The 14868-nt window shown below is 46.2% G+C and overlaps 1 protein-coding gene across 1 annotated transcript in view; it reads left to right on the top strand.

Moving 5' to 3' along the window:
• The window catches only part of LOC116970384 (G patch domain-containing protein 2-like), a 31815-nt gene extending 17552 nt beyond the window's left edge, over positions 1-14263 (top strand). Inside the window, exons 4-5 of the mRNA XM_033017042.1 lie at positions 3734-3916; positions 14157-14263. Coding sequence (XP_032872933.1) covers positions 3734-3916; positions 14157-14263 — 290 coding nt within the window. The remainder of the gene's footprint in view (positions 1-3733; positions 3917-14156) is intronic.
• Positions 14264-14868: the final 605 nt, after the last annotated feature.

Below are 14868 nucleotides of genomic sequence, written 5' to 3'. Positions count from 1 at the left end.
GAGGGAGGGAGAGAGGGAGGATAAGAGGGAGAAAAAAGGAAGGAGAGGGAGGGTGGGTGAGAGGGAGAGAAAGGGTGGGAGGGAGAGGGAGGGAGGGAGGGCGAGTGGAATGGAGAAAGGGATGGAGGGCGAGTGGGATGGAGAAAGGGATGGAGGGAGAGAAGAAGGAGAGAGAGAGAGAGAGCGAGGGAGGGACTTCCAAAATGGCTTCTACATCATCATCTGGTGCTAAAAGCAGGAAGCAGCTGTTCAAACAGCAGTATACAAAGAGATGGCAATGAATGCCTGTCAAGTAAGGTGCGTAGAAGACATGTCAATTGGTAGCAAAGTTATGCACTCTTGTACTCTTACATGGGTGTGACTGCAAATAAAAATAAAAATAAATTTCAGCAAAATGGCACCGCATAAAAATAATGATTTCCTCAGCAAAATACTGATTTTCAGGTGCTAGAATACTGAAATGCTCTGACAAAACTTGGCAGCTCTGAATGTGCAGTATCAATTTTCATTCAGATGTTATATTTTACATTATTGATGTTTAAAACTTTAAAAAAAAATTTAAACGGTGCCCACACTCGCCGTCTTTATTTTACACGCATCACAAAGGGCTCCCAAATAGTCCTCGGCCGCGCCTGCGCAGTTGGGGCCTTTCCCCATTTTCAGATCGCCATCTTTTTTCTTCGCATCTACTTGCGTGGCCTCACAACGGGGACCCAACGGTTCCACGAGTAAGTTTCCTTCTATTTTACAAACACTTCCCCGGGTCCTTTCTGACCACTGAGCTGGGGTTGGATCCGGTCCGGGGACAGGGAGAGGCCCTATCGGGGACCCGGGCGCTGGGACTGGTCTGAGGACGGCGGTGCTGCTGATCTGGGCCCGCGTGGAAGGAGAGGATATCGGAACCCAGGGCAAGCACTAGGCCGCAGCCTCGGCCTCTCCCTTCCCCGGCTCCAGGCCGCTAGACCCGTCCACCCTGACAGGCCCCGCCTGAAGTATAACTTCATCGCCGACAAAACGGGGCCGGCGGCGGTTTACATCGAGATCCTGAGGAGGGAGAGTGAAAGGATTGAGGGAGAGGAGGGGGTAGGGAGGGAGAGGGAGGTGTAAGTGGGGGGGGGGGGGTTGAGGATGGGGGAGGGAGGGAGGTAGGGAGTGGTGGATAAAGGGAGAGGAGGACAGTGGGGGAGGGAGAGTGGGGGTGTTGGATGGGGGAGGTGAGTGGGGGAGCAGGAAGATGGAGAGGAGGGGGGTAGGGAGGGGAGAGGGTTATGGATGGAGGGAGTGACAGGATAGGGGAAAGGAGAGGGAGTGGGGGAGGGGAGGAGGAGAAAGAAGAGGGAGGGTGAGGAGGAGGGGGAGTGAATACTTGGGGATGAGGGGGAATTGAGGTGGTTTGGGGTAGGAAAAGGGATGGCGAGGTAATAGAAATATTAAACGAAAAGTTATTAACTTGAACTTAATTTCTGCCATTAGTGCGGGCCCGTCTGTCGTGTATGCGCACTTTGGTGAACTATTGCGTTGGTGGAAGCCGCCAAAACGGTACACACGATAGCGCTACAATTTCTGGCCCACCTTACTCACCATTGTCCTGCGGTGTGCAGTAGCAGATTTCGTTCAGATTGATGTTATATTTCACAAGTTATTGACATTTAAAACTTTAAAAAACACTTTTCCACTTGCAGAGCCGAGTGTTCATGAATCTCCGCCAAAACGGTACATGATAGCGCCACAATGTTTGGCCCACCTTACCATTGTCCTGGGGTGTGCATTAGCCAAATTATTGACATTTAAAACAAATTAACTTAAAACAGCGCCCCCAGCCGCACCCACGCATTTGGGGGAGGGTTCTCGTGTGTGTCACAACGGGGATCTCTGGGGTCACAACGGGAACCTCTGGCACCACAACGGGAACCCGTCAGCCGCGCCTGCGCAGTTGGGTTCTTTGCCGATTTTCAGATCGCCATTTCTTTTCCCATACAATACAATCAATACAATCAGTTTTATTCGTCACTTGCACATAAAGTACAAGTGAAATGAATTTGCCAGCAGCGGTACAATGAAAAAGAACACACAAAAACACAATAAAAATTTAACGCAGACATCCACCACAGCATTCATCACTGTGGTGGAAGGCACAAAATTTGGCCAGTCCTCCTCCATTTTCCCCCGTGGTCGGGACCTTAACCCTCCGCAGCCGCCGCTGCGAGCATCCAGATGAATGAAAGTCAAGGTAAGTCCTGAATCGGTGCCTCCCCCACTGGAGACCGCGGCTTCAGGTTGGTGTAGGCCGCAGGCCGGCGGTCGGAGATTTAAAGTTTGCGCCGCAGCCAGAAGCACCGCAGACTGCAGGGCCGGCAGTCGAAGCTCCCCTCCAGGGATCCCCGGCGAGGGACCTCGCTCCTGATGATAAGTCCACGCCGCGCCCGCGATAGAAGTTGGCCGCGGGCCAGCAGTCGGAGTCTCCCGGGTCCCCAGCGAGGGATCCCAGGCTGCAGACGCTGTGCTGGCCGGAGCTCTACAGACCGCGACTTCAGGCTGCCGCGGGCCTGAGAATGGAGCGTTCCCCTCCGGCGAGCCCAAGCGAGGGCTCGCCCTCTCCACACCGAGAGTCTGCGCTGCGCCCGCAGCTGAAGCCTTGGGCGTGTCTCCGGGAAAGGCCGCACCGATCCTCGATGTTAGGCCACGATGGAGGCGACATGGGAAAAGTCGCCTCTCCGTGGAGGAGGCGACCAAAACGGTTTCCCCCTTACCCCCCACACCACCCCCCACACAAGACACACAAAGAAACATTATAAACATACATTTAAACACACTAAAAAAATTTAAAAAGTTGAAAAAACTGACACGCTGCTAGCAGGGCTGCCGGCTTGGAGCGCCCCCACCGACTTTCACCTGTACTTGCATGGCCTCACAACGGACCCAACGGCTCCACGGGTAAGTTTCCTTCCATTTTACAAATGGCTCCACGGGTCCTCTCTTCACTTTATTAACTTTAACTTAATTTCTGCCGTCAACGGCACAACTTTGAACGCGGCTGTTGCGCCTGCGCAGTGTGGGTCTGTGCAGTTTGGTGAGATATTGCTTTGGGGGAACGGGTCCCAATGGGTATGTACTTTGACTAGTGTTTTATTAAGCTTTCGTTTGAGAGGGTTAGGAAAAAAGTTGTGTGGCAGTTTATGTGGCAGTGTCAAGATCAAGTGTTTTATTTCCTCCATACATGGAACCTCCATAAAGGAACAGACTTTAAAATGGTGAATATTATTGCATTATATGGTCCATTACTTTTTTTCTTTCTCAGGAACAGCTATGATTGCAAGATCTAACAGTGTGATTGGCTCATGTTCTTACTCTTGACAAAACACTACAGCATAGCCAGAAGTTTAGAGTTTAGAGATACAGCATGGAAACAGGCCCTTTGGCTCATCAATCCCACTCTGGCCACCGATTACCCATTCACTAGTTCTACGTCCAAAACACTTGGGGCAATTTACAAAAAACATTTAACCTACACACCCGGTTTTCTCCCCCCAACTAGAATCAGTCTGAAAAATGATCCCGACCCAACATGTAGCCTATCTATTTGCTCCTTGTAGCCGATCTATACTACTTGACCCGCTGAGTTACTCCGAGACTTTGTTTTGCCATGCATTGTCAAATTATGTAATTTAGCTACTTGTGATTAATTATTCTGTACAAATCCTTTGTTAAAAATTGTTTTGTTTTTTAAATAAAGGTGATGATGAACAAAGTGACTGGTTCATTGAGGGAGAATCGGGTGGGGCGTGTGGTATTGCAGGGGTCATTCCCTGGTGGGAGCATGAAGATGCCACAGACCTGGAAAGGGAACTGCCAGATCCAGTATTTGAGGGCATCTTAACGGGCACGTTCCCTCTCATGTCACAAGAAGCCCAGAGAGGTTAGTACCATTCTTGAATCCAGATAGATTTGTGAGGGTATTTCAAATGTTTTGAGTAGCTCAAACCTGATGATTTAGATGAGGGAATTAACTGTAACATCTCCAAGTTTGCAGATGACACAAAGCTGGGTTGCAGTTCGAGTTGCGAGGAGGATACTATGAGGCTGCAGGGTGATTTGGATAGATTAGGTAGTGAGCAGATTCATGGCAGATACACTATAATGTGGATACATTTGAGGTTATCCACTTTGGTGGCAAGAACAGGAAGGCATATTATTATCTGAATGGTGTCAGATTAGGAAAAGGGGAGGTGCAACAAGACCTGGGTGTGCTTGTACATCAGTCACTGAAAGTAAGCATGCAGGTACAGCAGGCAGTGAAGAAAGCTAATGACATGTTGGCCTTCATTGCGAGAGGATTTGAGTTTAGGAACAAGGAGGTCCTACTGCAGTTGTATATGACTCTGATGAGACCACACCTGGAGTATTGTGTGCAATTTTGGTCTCCTAATTTGAGGAAGGACATTATTGCTATTGGGGGAGTGCAGCGTAGGTTCACCAGATTTATTCCGGGGATGGCGGGACTGACATATGGTGAAGGAATGGATGAACTGGGCTTGTATTCACTGGAATTTAGAAGGATGAGAGGGTATCTTATAGAAACATAAAATTCTTAAAGGATTGGACAGGCTAGATACAGTCAAAATGTTCCCGATGTTGAGGGAATCCAGAACCAGGAGTCACAGTTTAAGAATAAGGGGTAGGCTGTTTAGGACTGAGATGAGGAAAAACTTTCTGAATCTGTGGAATTCTGTGCCACAGAAGGCAGTGGAGGCCAATTCCCTGGATGTTTTCAAGAGAGTTAGATATAGCTCTTAGGCCCTAAGGAATCAAGGGATATTGGGGGGAAAAGCCGGAACTGGGTACTGATTTTAGATGATCAACCATGATCATATTGAATGGCAGTGCTGGCTCGAATGGCGGAATAGGCTACTCCTGCACCTATTTTTTATGTTTCTATCTTGAGAATTTTTGCTTTTTCATGGCTTTGTATAATTCCTCCTAAAACGAAAAAAGTAGTTAAATTTGTAGGATTCATTGGGAAGTCACAAAATTAAAAATAAAGTTTTGCGGAAACATTAAAAACATACATTTAAACACACTAAAAAAATTAAAAAAGTTGAAAAAATTGACATGCTGCTAGCGGGGCTGCCGGCTTGCAGCGCCCCCAAACTAGAACGGTTGGGGGGAGGGACTCAAATAGAGAAAGCTAGTAGACAGTGTGTGAGGCAGGAGGCAGAGAAGGGAAGCACTCCGACCCAACATGTAGGGGGGAAAGAAGAAAATAATAATAAACAGAGAATAAGAGGTGGTGGGGTTCTTAAATGTGTGAGCAGAGAGACAGAGCGGTGTAAAATGAGGGTAGAAGCAATAGGTAGCAAGGTGAAAAGTAAAAGTGGCAGGCAGACAAATCCAGGGCAAAAATCAAAAAGGGCCACTTTTCAACATAATTGTATAAGGGATAAGAGCGTTGTAAAAACAAGCCTGAAGGCTTTGTGTCTCAATGCAAGGAGCATTCGTAATAAGGTGGATGAGTTGAATATGCAGATAGCTATTAATGAATATGATATAGTTGGGATCACGGAGACATGGCTCCAGGGCGACCAAGGCTGGGAGCTGAACATACAGGGATATTCAATATTCAGGAGGGATAGACAGAAAGGAAAAGGAGGTGGGGTAGCGTTGCTGGTTAGAGAGGATATTAACGCAATGGAAAGGAAGGACATTAGCTTGGAGGATGTGGAATCGATATGGGTAGAGCTGCGAAACACTAAGGGGCAGAAAACGCTAGTGGATGTTGTGTACAGGCCACCTAACAGTAGTAGTGGAGTTGGGGATGGCATCAAACAGGAAATTAGAAATGCGTGCAACAAAGGTAAAACAGTTATAATGGGTGACTTCAATCTACATATAGATTGGGTGAATCAAATTGGCAGGGGTGCTGAGGAAGAGGATTTCTTGGAATGTATGCGGGATAGTTTTCTAAATCAACATGTAGAGGAACCAACGAGAGAGCAGGTTATTCTAGACTGGGTGTTGAGTAATGAGGAAGGGTTAATTAGCAGTCTTGTTGTGCGTGGCCCCTTGGGCAAGAGTGACCATAATATGGTTGAGTTCTTCATTAGGATGGAGAGCGACATTGTTAATTCAGAAACAAGGGTCCTGAACTTAAAGAAAGGTAACTTTGTCGGTATGAGACGTGAATTGGCCAAGATTGACTGGCAATTGCTTCGTAAAGGGTTGACGGTGGATATGCAATGGAAGGCATTTAAAGACTGCATGGATGAACTACAACAATTGTTCATCCCAGTTTGGCAAAATAATAAATCGGGGAAAGCAGTGCATCAGTGGATAACAAGGGAAATCAGGGATAATATCAAAACAAAAGATGAAGCGTACAAATTAGCCAGAAAAAGCAGCCTACCAGAGGACTGGGAGAAATTCATAGTCCAGCAGAGGAGGACAAAGGGCTTAATTAGGAAAGGGAAAATAGATTATGAAAGAAAACTGGCAGGGAACATAAAAACTGACTGCAAAAGTTTTTATAGATATGTGAAGAGAAAGAGATTAGTTAAAACAAATGTAGGTCCCTTACAGTCAGAAACAGGTGAATTGATCATGGGGAACAAGGACATGGCAGACCAATTGAATAACTACTTTGGTTCCGTCTTCACTAAGGAAGACATAAATAATCTGCCGGAAATAGCAGGGGACCGCAGATCAAATGAGAGGAACTGAGTGAAATCCAGGTTAGCCGGGAAATGGTGTTAGGTAAATTGAATGGATTAAAGGCCGATAAATCCCCAGGGCCAGATAGGCTGCATCCCAGAGTACTTAAGGAAGTAGCCCCAGAAATAGTGGATGTATTAGTGATAATTTTTCAAAACTCTTTAGATTCTGGAGTAGTTCCTGAGGATTGGAGGGTAGCTAATGTAACCCCACTTTTTAAAAAGGGAGAGGGAGAGAAAATGGTGAATTACAGACCAGTTAGTCTAACATCGGTAGTGGGGAAACTGCGAGAGTCAGTTATTAAAGATGGGATAGCAGCACATTTGGAAAGTTTTGAAATCATTGGACAAAGTCAGCGTGGATTTACGAAAGGTAAATCATGTTTGACGAATCTTATAGAATTTTTCGAGGATGTAACTAGTAGAGTGGATAAGGGAGAACCAGTGGATGTGTTATATCTGGACTTTTAGAAGGCTTTCGACAAGGTCCCACATAAGAGATTAGTATACAAATTTAAAGCATACAGTATGGATGTGGATAGAGAACTGGCTGACAAACAGGAAGCAAAGAGTAGGAGTAAACGGGTCCTTTTCAGAATGGCAGGCAGTGACTAGTGGGGTACCGCAAGGCTCAGTGCTGGGACCCCAGCTATTTACAATATATATTAATGATTTGAATGAGGGAATTTAATGCAACATCTCCAAGTTTGCGGATGACACGAAGATGGGGGGCAGTGTTAGCTGTGAGGAAGATGCTCGGAGGCTGCAAGGTGATTGGATAGGCTGGGTGAGTGGGCAAATGCATGGCAGATGCAGTATAATGTGGATAAATGTGAGGTTATCCACTTTGGTGGCAAAAACAGGAAAGTAGACTATTACCTAAATGGTAGCCGATTCGGAAAAGGGGAGATGCAACGAGACCTGGGTGTCATGGTACACCAGTCATTGAAAGTAGGCATGCAGGTGCAGCAGGCAGTGACGAAAGCGAATGGTATGTTGGCATTCATAGCAAAAGGATTTGAGTATAGGAGCAGGGAGATTCTACTGCAGTTGTACAGGGTCTTGGTGAGACCACACCTGGAGTATTGCATACAGTTTTGGTCTCCATATCTGAGGAAAGACATTCTTGCCATAGAGGGAGTACAGAGAAGGTTCACCAGACTGATTCCTGGGATGTCAGGACTTTCATATGAAGAAAGAATGGATAGACTCGGCTTGTACTCGCTAGAATTTAGAAGATTGAGGGGGGATCTTATAGAAACTTACAAAATTCTTAAGGGGTTGGACAGGCTAGATGGAGGAAGATTGTCCCGATGTTGGGGAAGTCCAGGACAAGAGGTCACAGTTTAAGGATAAAGGGGAAACCCTTTAGGACCGAGATGAGAAAAACATTTTTCACACAAAGTGTTGCGAATCTCTGGAACTCCCTGCCACAGAAGGTAGTTGAGGCCAGTTCATTAGCTATATTTAAGAGGGAGTTAGATGTGGCCCTTGTGGCTAAAGGGATCAGGGGGTATGGAGAGAGGGCAGGTACGGGATACTGAGTTGGATGATCAGCCATGATCATATTGAATGGCGGTGCAGGCTCGAAGGGCCGAATGGCCTACTCCTGCACCTATTTTCTATGTTTCTATGTACTGAGGAACAAAATTTTCTAAACTATTCAAACCTTCCCAAAAAGTTAATTAGCACTAATTATATTCATTTTACAAATCTGTGGAAAAGAATACTACCAACATAAATTAAGCTTTCATATTTTGCCTTATATTTATATATTTTCTGTGTATCAAAACTGTTTTTTACACACAAAATGTTAACCTTGATACACAATTTGTTATTTTGCATTTATAAATTTTGCACCTACCAGTGATTTTACTGACCAATTCGATATTCAATTGTGAGTAACGTGGTGCAAAAATTGTAGCGTTATCGTGTACCGTTTTAGGCGTAATTTCAGGATCTCACACGCTCACAGATAGACATCCAAACAAGATGAGAGTTTTAGTAATATATACCAAGTGGGACCCGTCAATTGTTCTGTGGTGTGTTTTTCAACAAGTTTTGTTCAGATTGATGTTATATTTTACAAGTTATCACATTTTTAAGGTTACAAAACCCCACTTCGAGAAAGATTTTTTCCAATCTGCACTGGCATTTACCAGCTATGATGTCACAATGGGATTGTAGCCCTGCCCGCTACAATGTTGCTATCCCAGTATACTGAATCATTTAGCAAGTGAATTACATTTTAAAAAAAAAGTTTATAATGATGGAGGGTGAATAAGGGGAAATGAGCCTGCACGTTTGGAGGCTATGGCTGAGTGGTGGAATATTGTGTTGGATGAACGGGTTGCGTTGGGGGAACGGTTGAGTGGTGGAATATTGCGTTGGGGAACAAGTTGTGTTGGGGGACCAGGCTTACCATGGGGGCTGCGGGTGGGTGGTCGAATATTGCGTTGGTGCAATGGGTAACGTTGGGGGACCAGGCTTCCCGTGTGACAGGGATCCAATGGGTCCCACTTGGCCTAGTTCTACTTAAAACCAACAACATAATCCTCTTCAACTTGATCCCAACAGCGGTCAATCTTCCTGCTCCCACCACTTTCTGCTTTCCATAGAGACCACTCTTTCCGCAACTCCTTGATTCACATCCCTTTCCACCAAGCAGCCTTCTCCCCAGGTAACTTTCCCTGCGAATCCAGCAGATGTAACACCTCTCTCTGCACCTCCTCTTTCACTTCATCCAGGGACCCCAGCAGCCCCTCCAGGTGATACAGAGATTCACGTACACCACTTCAAACCTCATGTACTCTATTTGATGCACCCAATGTGACCTTTACTTCAGCAAGACCAAGTGTAGACTTGACAACTGTTTTCGCGGAACATATGAGCTCTGTCCGCCAAAGCCTGCTGGGTCTCCCGGTTGCTGACCATTTTAACTCCTTCCCATTACCTTACTGACCTTTCTGACCTTGGCCTCCTTGCTCACCTGGGTGAGACCACATGGAAACTGGGGATACAACATCTCATATTTTGCTTGGGTAACTTGGTATGAACATTGAATTATCCAATTCAAGTAATATCTTCCCTCCCACCCCCCTCTCTTTCCCGTTATACCCATGTGTGCTCACATTTCTCCCATCTCCCCAGTCACCCTGTTCTTTTCTCCACTTTTGTATCCTACCCATCTATCCATCCAATACCCTTTCCTCCAGTTTTACATTTCACTCATTTTTTTCTCCTGTCCAACTTTTTCCTCCTTTTCATCTTTAGCCTTTATCACTCCAACTGTCCAGCAATTAAATCTCCTTCACCTTCACCACTTGCCAGGCTTTGTCCCACCCACAACTTTCTTTTCCAGCTTTCTTCCTCCTACTCATATCAGTCTGAAGAAGGGACCCAACCTGGAACATGTCTGTCCATTCCCATCACAAAATGCTTGACCCGCTGAATTCCTCAAACTTGTTTTCTTAGTTTGGTTTAGCGATACAGCATGGAAACAGGCCCTTAGACCCACTGAATTTGCGCCGACCAACAATCATCCATACATCCTAGCATTGTCCTACACACCAGGTAATATTTACAGAAGTCAATTAACCAACAAACCTGCATGTCTGGAATGTGGAGGGACTTCGGAGCAACTGGAGAAACCCATGCAGTCACAGGGAGAACGTACAAACTCCATAAAGACAGCACCCGTAGTAAGGAATGAACCTGGCTCTCTGGCGCTGTAAGCATCAACTCTACTACTGCCCCACTGTGCCACACCTTACAGCATAACCTACTAATTTGTTCTCCCTCAGATGCTTAAGACAGAATTCCTCCTCATAGGCTCCAAAGCCACACTCAGCAAAATCAATAACCCCACTCTCACCATCGACGGCACCACTGTCTCCCCATCTCCCCAGGCCCGCAACCTTGGCGTGATCTTTGATTCCACCCTCTCCCTTGAGCCTCACATCCGCCATGTCATTAAAACCTCCTTCTTTCATCTCCGCAACATCGCCAAACTCAGACCCTCTCTCACACCTCCCGCTGCTGAAATACTCATCCATGCCTTCATCTCTTCCCGACTGGATTAGGTTAGATTAGATTAGATTCGATTTATTGTCATTCAGACCTTTCGGTCTGAACGAAATTTTGTTTCCCTGCAGTCATACATATAATTTAAAAAATGACAAAAACACACAATCAACACAAATTTAACATCCACCACAGTGAGTTCACCAAACAACTCCTCACTGTGGTGGAAGGCGAAAATCTTAAAGTCTCTGTCTCTTCCCTCTTTGTTCTCCCTCTGCGCCGAGGCGACGGTTCAAACTCCGCGGGTGGTTGCTGCCTCCACCACAACTCCAGGGCCGAGCCGGGTCTCCGCCGTTGCTGCCGCCGCCGCTACAGCTTCGGTGCCGAGCCGGGTCTCCGCCGCTGCTGCCGCCGCCGCTACAGCTTCGGTGCCGAGTCAGGTCTCCGCTACTGCCGCCGCCGCCGCTACAGCTCCAGGGCCGAGTCAGGTCTCCGCTGCTGCTGCTGCCGTCACAGCTTCGGGGCCGAGTCAGGTCTCCGCTGCTGCTGCTGCCGTCACAGCTTCGGGGCCGAGTCAGGTCTCCGCTGCCGCCGCCGCTACAGCTTCGGTGCCGAGCCGGGTCTCCGCTGCTGCTGCTGCCGCCGCTACAGCTTCGGTGCCGAGTCAGGTCTCCGCTGCTGCTGCTGCTGCTGCTGCTGCTACAGCTCCGATGCCGAGCCGGGTCACCGCTACTGCCGCCGCCGCCGCTACAGCTTCGGTGCCGAGTCAGGTCTCCGCTGCTGCTGCTGCCGCCGCTACAGCTTCGGTGCCGAGTCAGGTCTCCGCTGCTGCTGCCGCCGCTACAGCTTTGGGGCCGAGTCAGGTCTCCGCTGCTGCTGCTGCCGCCGCTACAGCTTTGGGGCCGAGTCAGGTCTCCGTTGCTGCTGCTGTTGCTGCTACAGCTCCGATGCCGCCAGCTCCGCCATTAGGCCTCGGCGCAGACGGAGACGGAGACGGGGAATACGACCGAAGAAAAAGTGGCATCCCCCGAAGGAAGAGACCAAAGCATGTTTCTCCCACCCCACCCACACACATACACAACTTAATAAAACAAAATTAACTAAAACATGACAAAGAACAAAACGAAAGAAAAAAAACAGTCGGACTGCAGGTGGGCCGCAGCTGTTAAGCCAACGCCGCCATCTTGGATCATCTTGGACCATCATCTCCTCCCGACTGGACTACTGCAACTCACTTCTCCTTGGCATCAGCTCCACCTACATCAACCGACTCCAACTGGTCCAGAACGCAGCCGCCCGACTCATCACCCACACCAAATCCTGGCATCACATCACTCCAGTCCTCAAACAACTTCACTGGCTTCCCATCTCCCACCGGATCAACTACAAAATCCTGATCCTCACCTACAAAGCCCTCCACCATCTGGCCCCCCCATATCTCACTGACCTCCTCTCCCCCTACCAACCCCCACGGTCCCTCAGATCCACATCAGCCGGTCTCCTCTCCATCCATAAGTCCAACCTCCACAGTTTTGGGGACAGAGCCTTCTCCAGGGCAGCTCCCAGGCTCTGGAACTCCCTCCCCCAACTGATCCGCAATTCCGTGTCCCTCACCATCTTCCAGTCCCGTCTCAAGACCCATCTCTTCACGTCTGCCTATCCTTAGCCCCACGTCCCCCTCCCTTTTCATCTGTGCATTAATTGCCTCATATTGTGTTTTGTATTGAATTCTGTCTTTACTTTGTGTACTAGTCATGTCTCTACTAATTATTTCATTCCTCTTACATGTTTTTCCTCTACCTGCTAAATTTGTGTACGGTGTCCTTGAGACTCTTGAAAGGTGCCCATAAATAAAATTTATTTTTATTATTAGGCAGCCTTCTGTATTTGTTTCAAACACAATTTATAGTAGCAAGTTCTTCATTCTCACCATTCGTTTTGGGTAAATACATTTGTTATGAATTCCCTTGGATTTCTTGGTGACTTGCTTGTATTGATATTGTGTGCCATACTGATTACCCAACTATATAAAATATGTCATTAAGCTGTAAAGGGTGCAGGAAAGATTCACCAAAATGTTACCTGGACTTGTTCGCTTGAGTTATAGGCAGGTGTTGGATATGCTGGGACTTTTTCTTTGGTGTGTATCAAGCTGAGTGTCTCTTTGGTGCGTATCAAGCTGAATGGTGACCTTATCGTGGTGTACAAAATCATGAAGGCCACAGATAAAATGAATACTCACTGTCGTTTTCCCAGGGTAGAGGATTATAAAACTAGAGGGCCTAGTCTTAAGGTGAGAGGGGAGATTTTTAAGAGGGACCCAAGAGATAACTTTTTCACTCATGGGTAGTCCATATTGGGAATGACCTGCCAAGGAATGCTATAGAAGCAGATACAATTAGAACTTTTAAAAGACATTTAGACAAAAATAGAAAGGGTTTAAATGACTATGAGCCAACCGCAAGCAAACGGGACTAGCCCAGCATTAAAACCTTGTTGGCATAGGCAAGGTGGGCCAAAATGCCTGTTTCCATGCGGTACAGCTCTGAGCCTGAAAGCTTGAATTAAACCCTTCACCCTAGGAATATGTATTGTGGGCAATGGCGAAACATATAAAATGAGGCTACTGATCAGTTCCTGATTTGGTGGATGGGGTAATTTTGGATAAAATCTGATAACCTCCAATTGGGAAATCTGCAGATTAAAACATATAACAAATTATACATGTAGCCTTGGAAATGGAGCTCAAGGTGAAGAGCAAATTAAGATTTTTTTAACACACTTCCAAATATTAAAATTGGTAGCTTTGTTAAACAACTGCCTACACAAATAAATTAAATATTGTGTTTATGTTTGCATAATATATTGGACATTGCATTTTAAATCATTCTGAGTTAGATCTTCAAATCAAAATATGGGTGTAAATATCAAAAAAATAATGCATCCTTGCATGAAAACATGGCAAAATGTTATAGAAACATAGAAACATAGAAAATAGGTGCAGGAGTAGGCCATTATCATTGACTTAAAAAATTAATGATTATACTTGCCAATCGCCTCTTGCCGCACTGGCATTGTTTTAAAGAGCTGGGATTAGAGTCACATTGTGCTCCTTTCTAACTGAAAAAGGTTGCATGGATATGGGTTCCATCACGACTACGGGTGCTGTCTGTATGGAGTTTGTATGTTCTCCCAGTGACCGCGTGGGTTTTCTCCGAGATCTTCGGTTTCCTCCCACACTCCAAAAAATGCAGGTTTGTAAGTTAATTGGCTTGGTATAATTGGCATAAAGGTAAATTTGTGTGTGTGGCATAATGTTATTGTGTGGGGATCGCTGACCGGTGCGGACTCGGCGGGCCAAAGGGCCTGTTTCTGTGCTGTATCTCAAAATTAAACTAAAGACAAACGCTTCAACTACTTACATGACAGGTTTTCAAAGAAGACTCTCCCAACTGTCTGGAATGGGAAACAGAAATGGCAGAAAGGGATCCAAGACGTTTTCTACAAAGGTAAGCATATTATTTTGTCCTATATAGCTGCAATGATGGGTTAGATTATTATTTTACTGAAGTTATGTGGTGGTTATCCTATAAAGACCTTGACCTGCAACCTCTGCCCTTTCTAGTCATGGTTCAGGTGGTCATCTATCATTTGATCCCTATCCCACCTCCTTTCTGTCTCGCTTCATTGCGAGCCTGAGCATAGCTGGGATTTGTAGCCTATTTTCCAGTCTTATTGCAATCTCACAGTGGTGTTTTATAGGAGCCATTACAACTGATGGATTAGTTTTTGTGGTATTTATGACATATGACGTACCCATGGTGTTACCAGTAAAGGGCATGAAGAATGGGGAGAATATACAGATTCCTTTTCCAAAACCTGAAAACAAATTGTTCAGCTTTAAATCATATTGTGGAAGTGTGTGTATGTACAGTGCTCAGCTTATCTTTCTTTGTGGTCATTGATGATCTACTCTGAAATTGTTGTAAGAGGAAAATAACGGGCTGCTTGAGATCTGTTGTTCCTGAGAGGAGATAGCCGGCTGGTATGGTGTGATTGAACTATGTCAAATGTGTCACCTCCAGAAGAATCGTGGAACATTTTGATCTCTGAATGCAAATTCTGTTGAAATTAAAAGCAA

The sequence above is a fragment of the Amblyraja radiata genome, unplaced genomic scaffold (genome assembly GCF_010909765.2).
Source record: "Amblyraja radiata isolate CabotCenter1 unplaced genomic scaffold, sAmbRad1.1.pri scaffold_817_ctg1, whole genome shotgun sequence".
NCBI lineage: Eukaryota > Metazoa > Chordata > Chondrichthyes > Rajiformes > Rajidae > Amblyraja > Amblyraja radiata.
The sequence above is the reverse complement of the archived record's forward strand: the minus strand, read 5'-3'. Positions and strand labels throughout refer to the sequence as shown.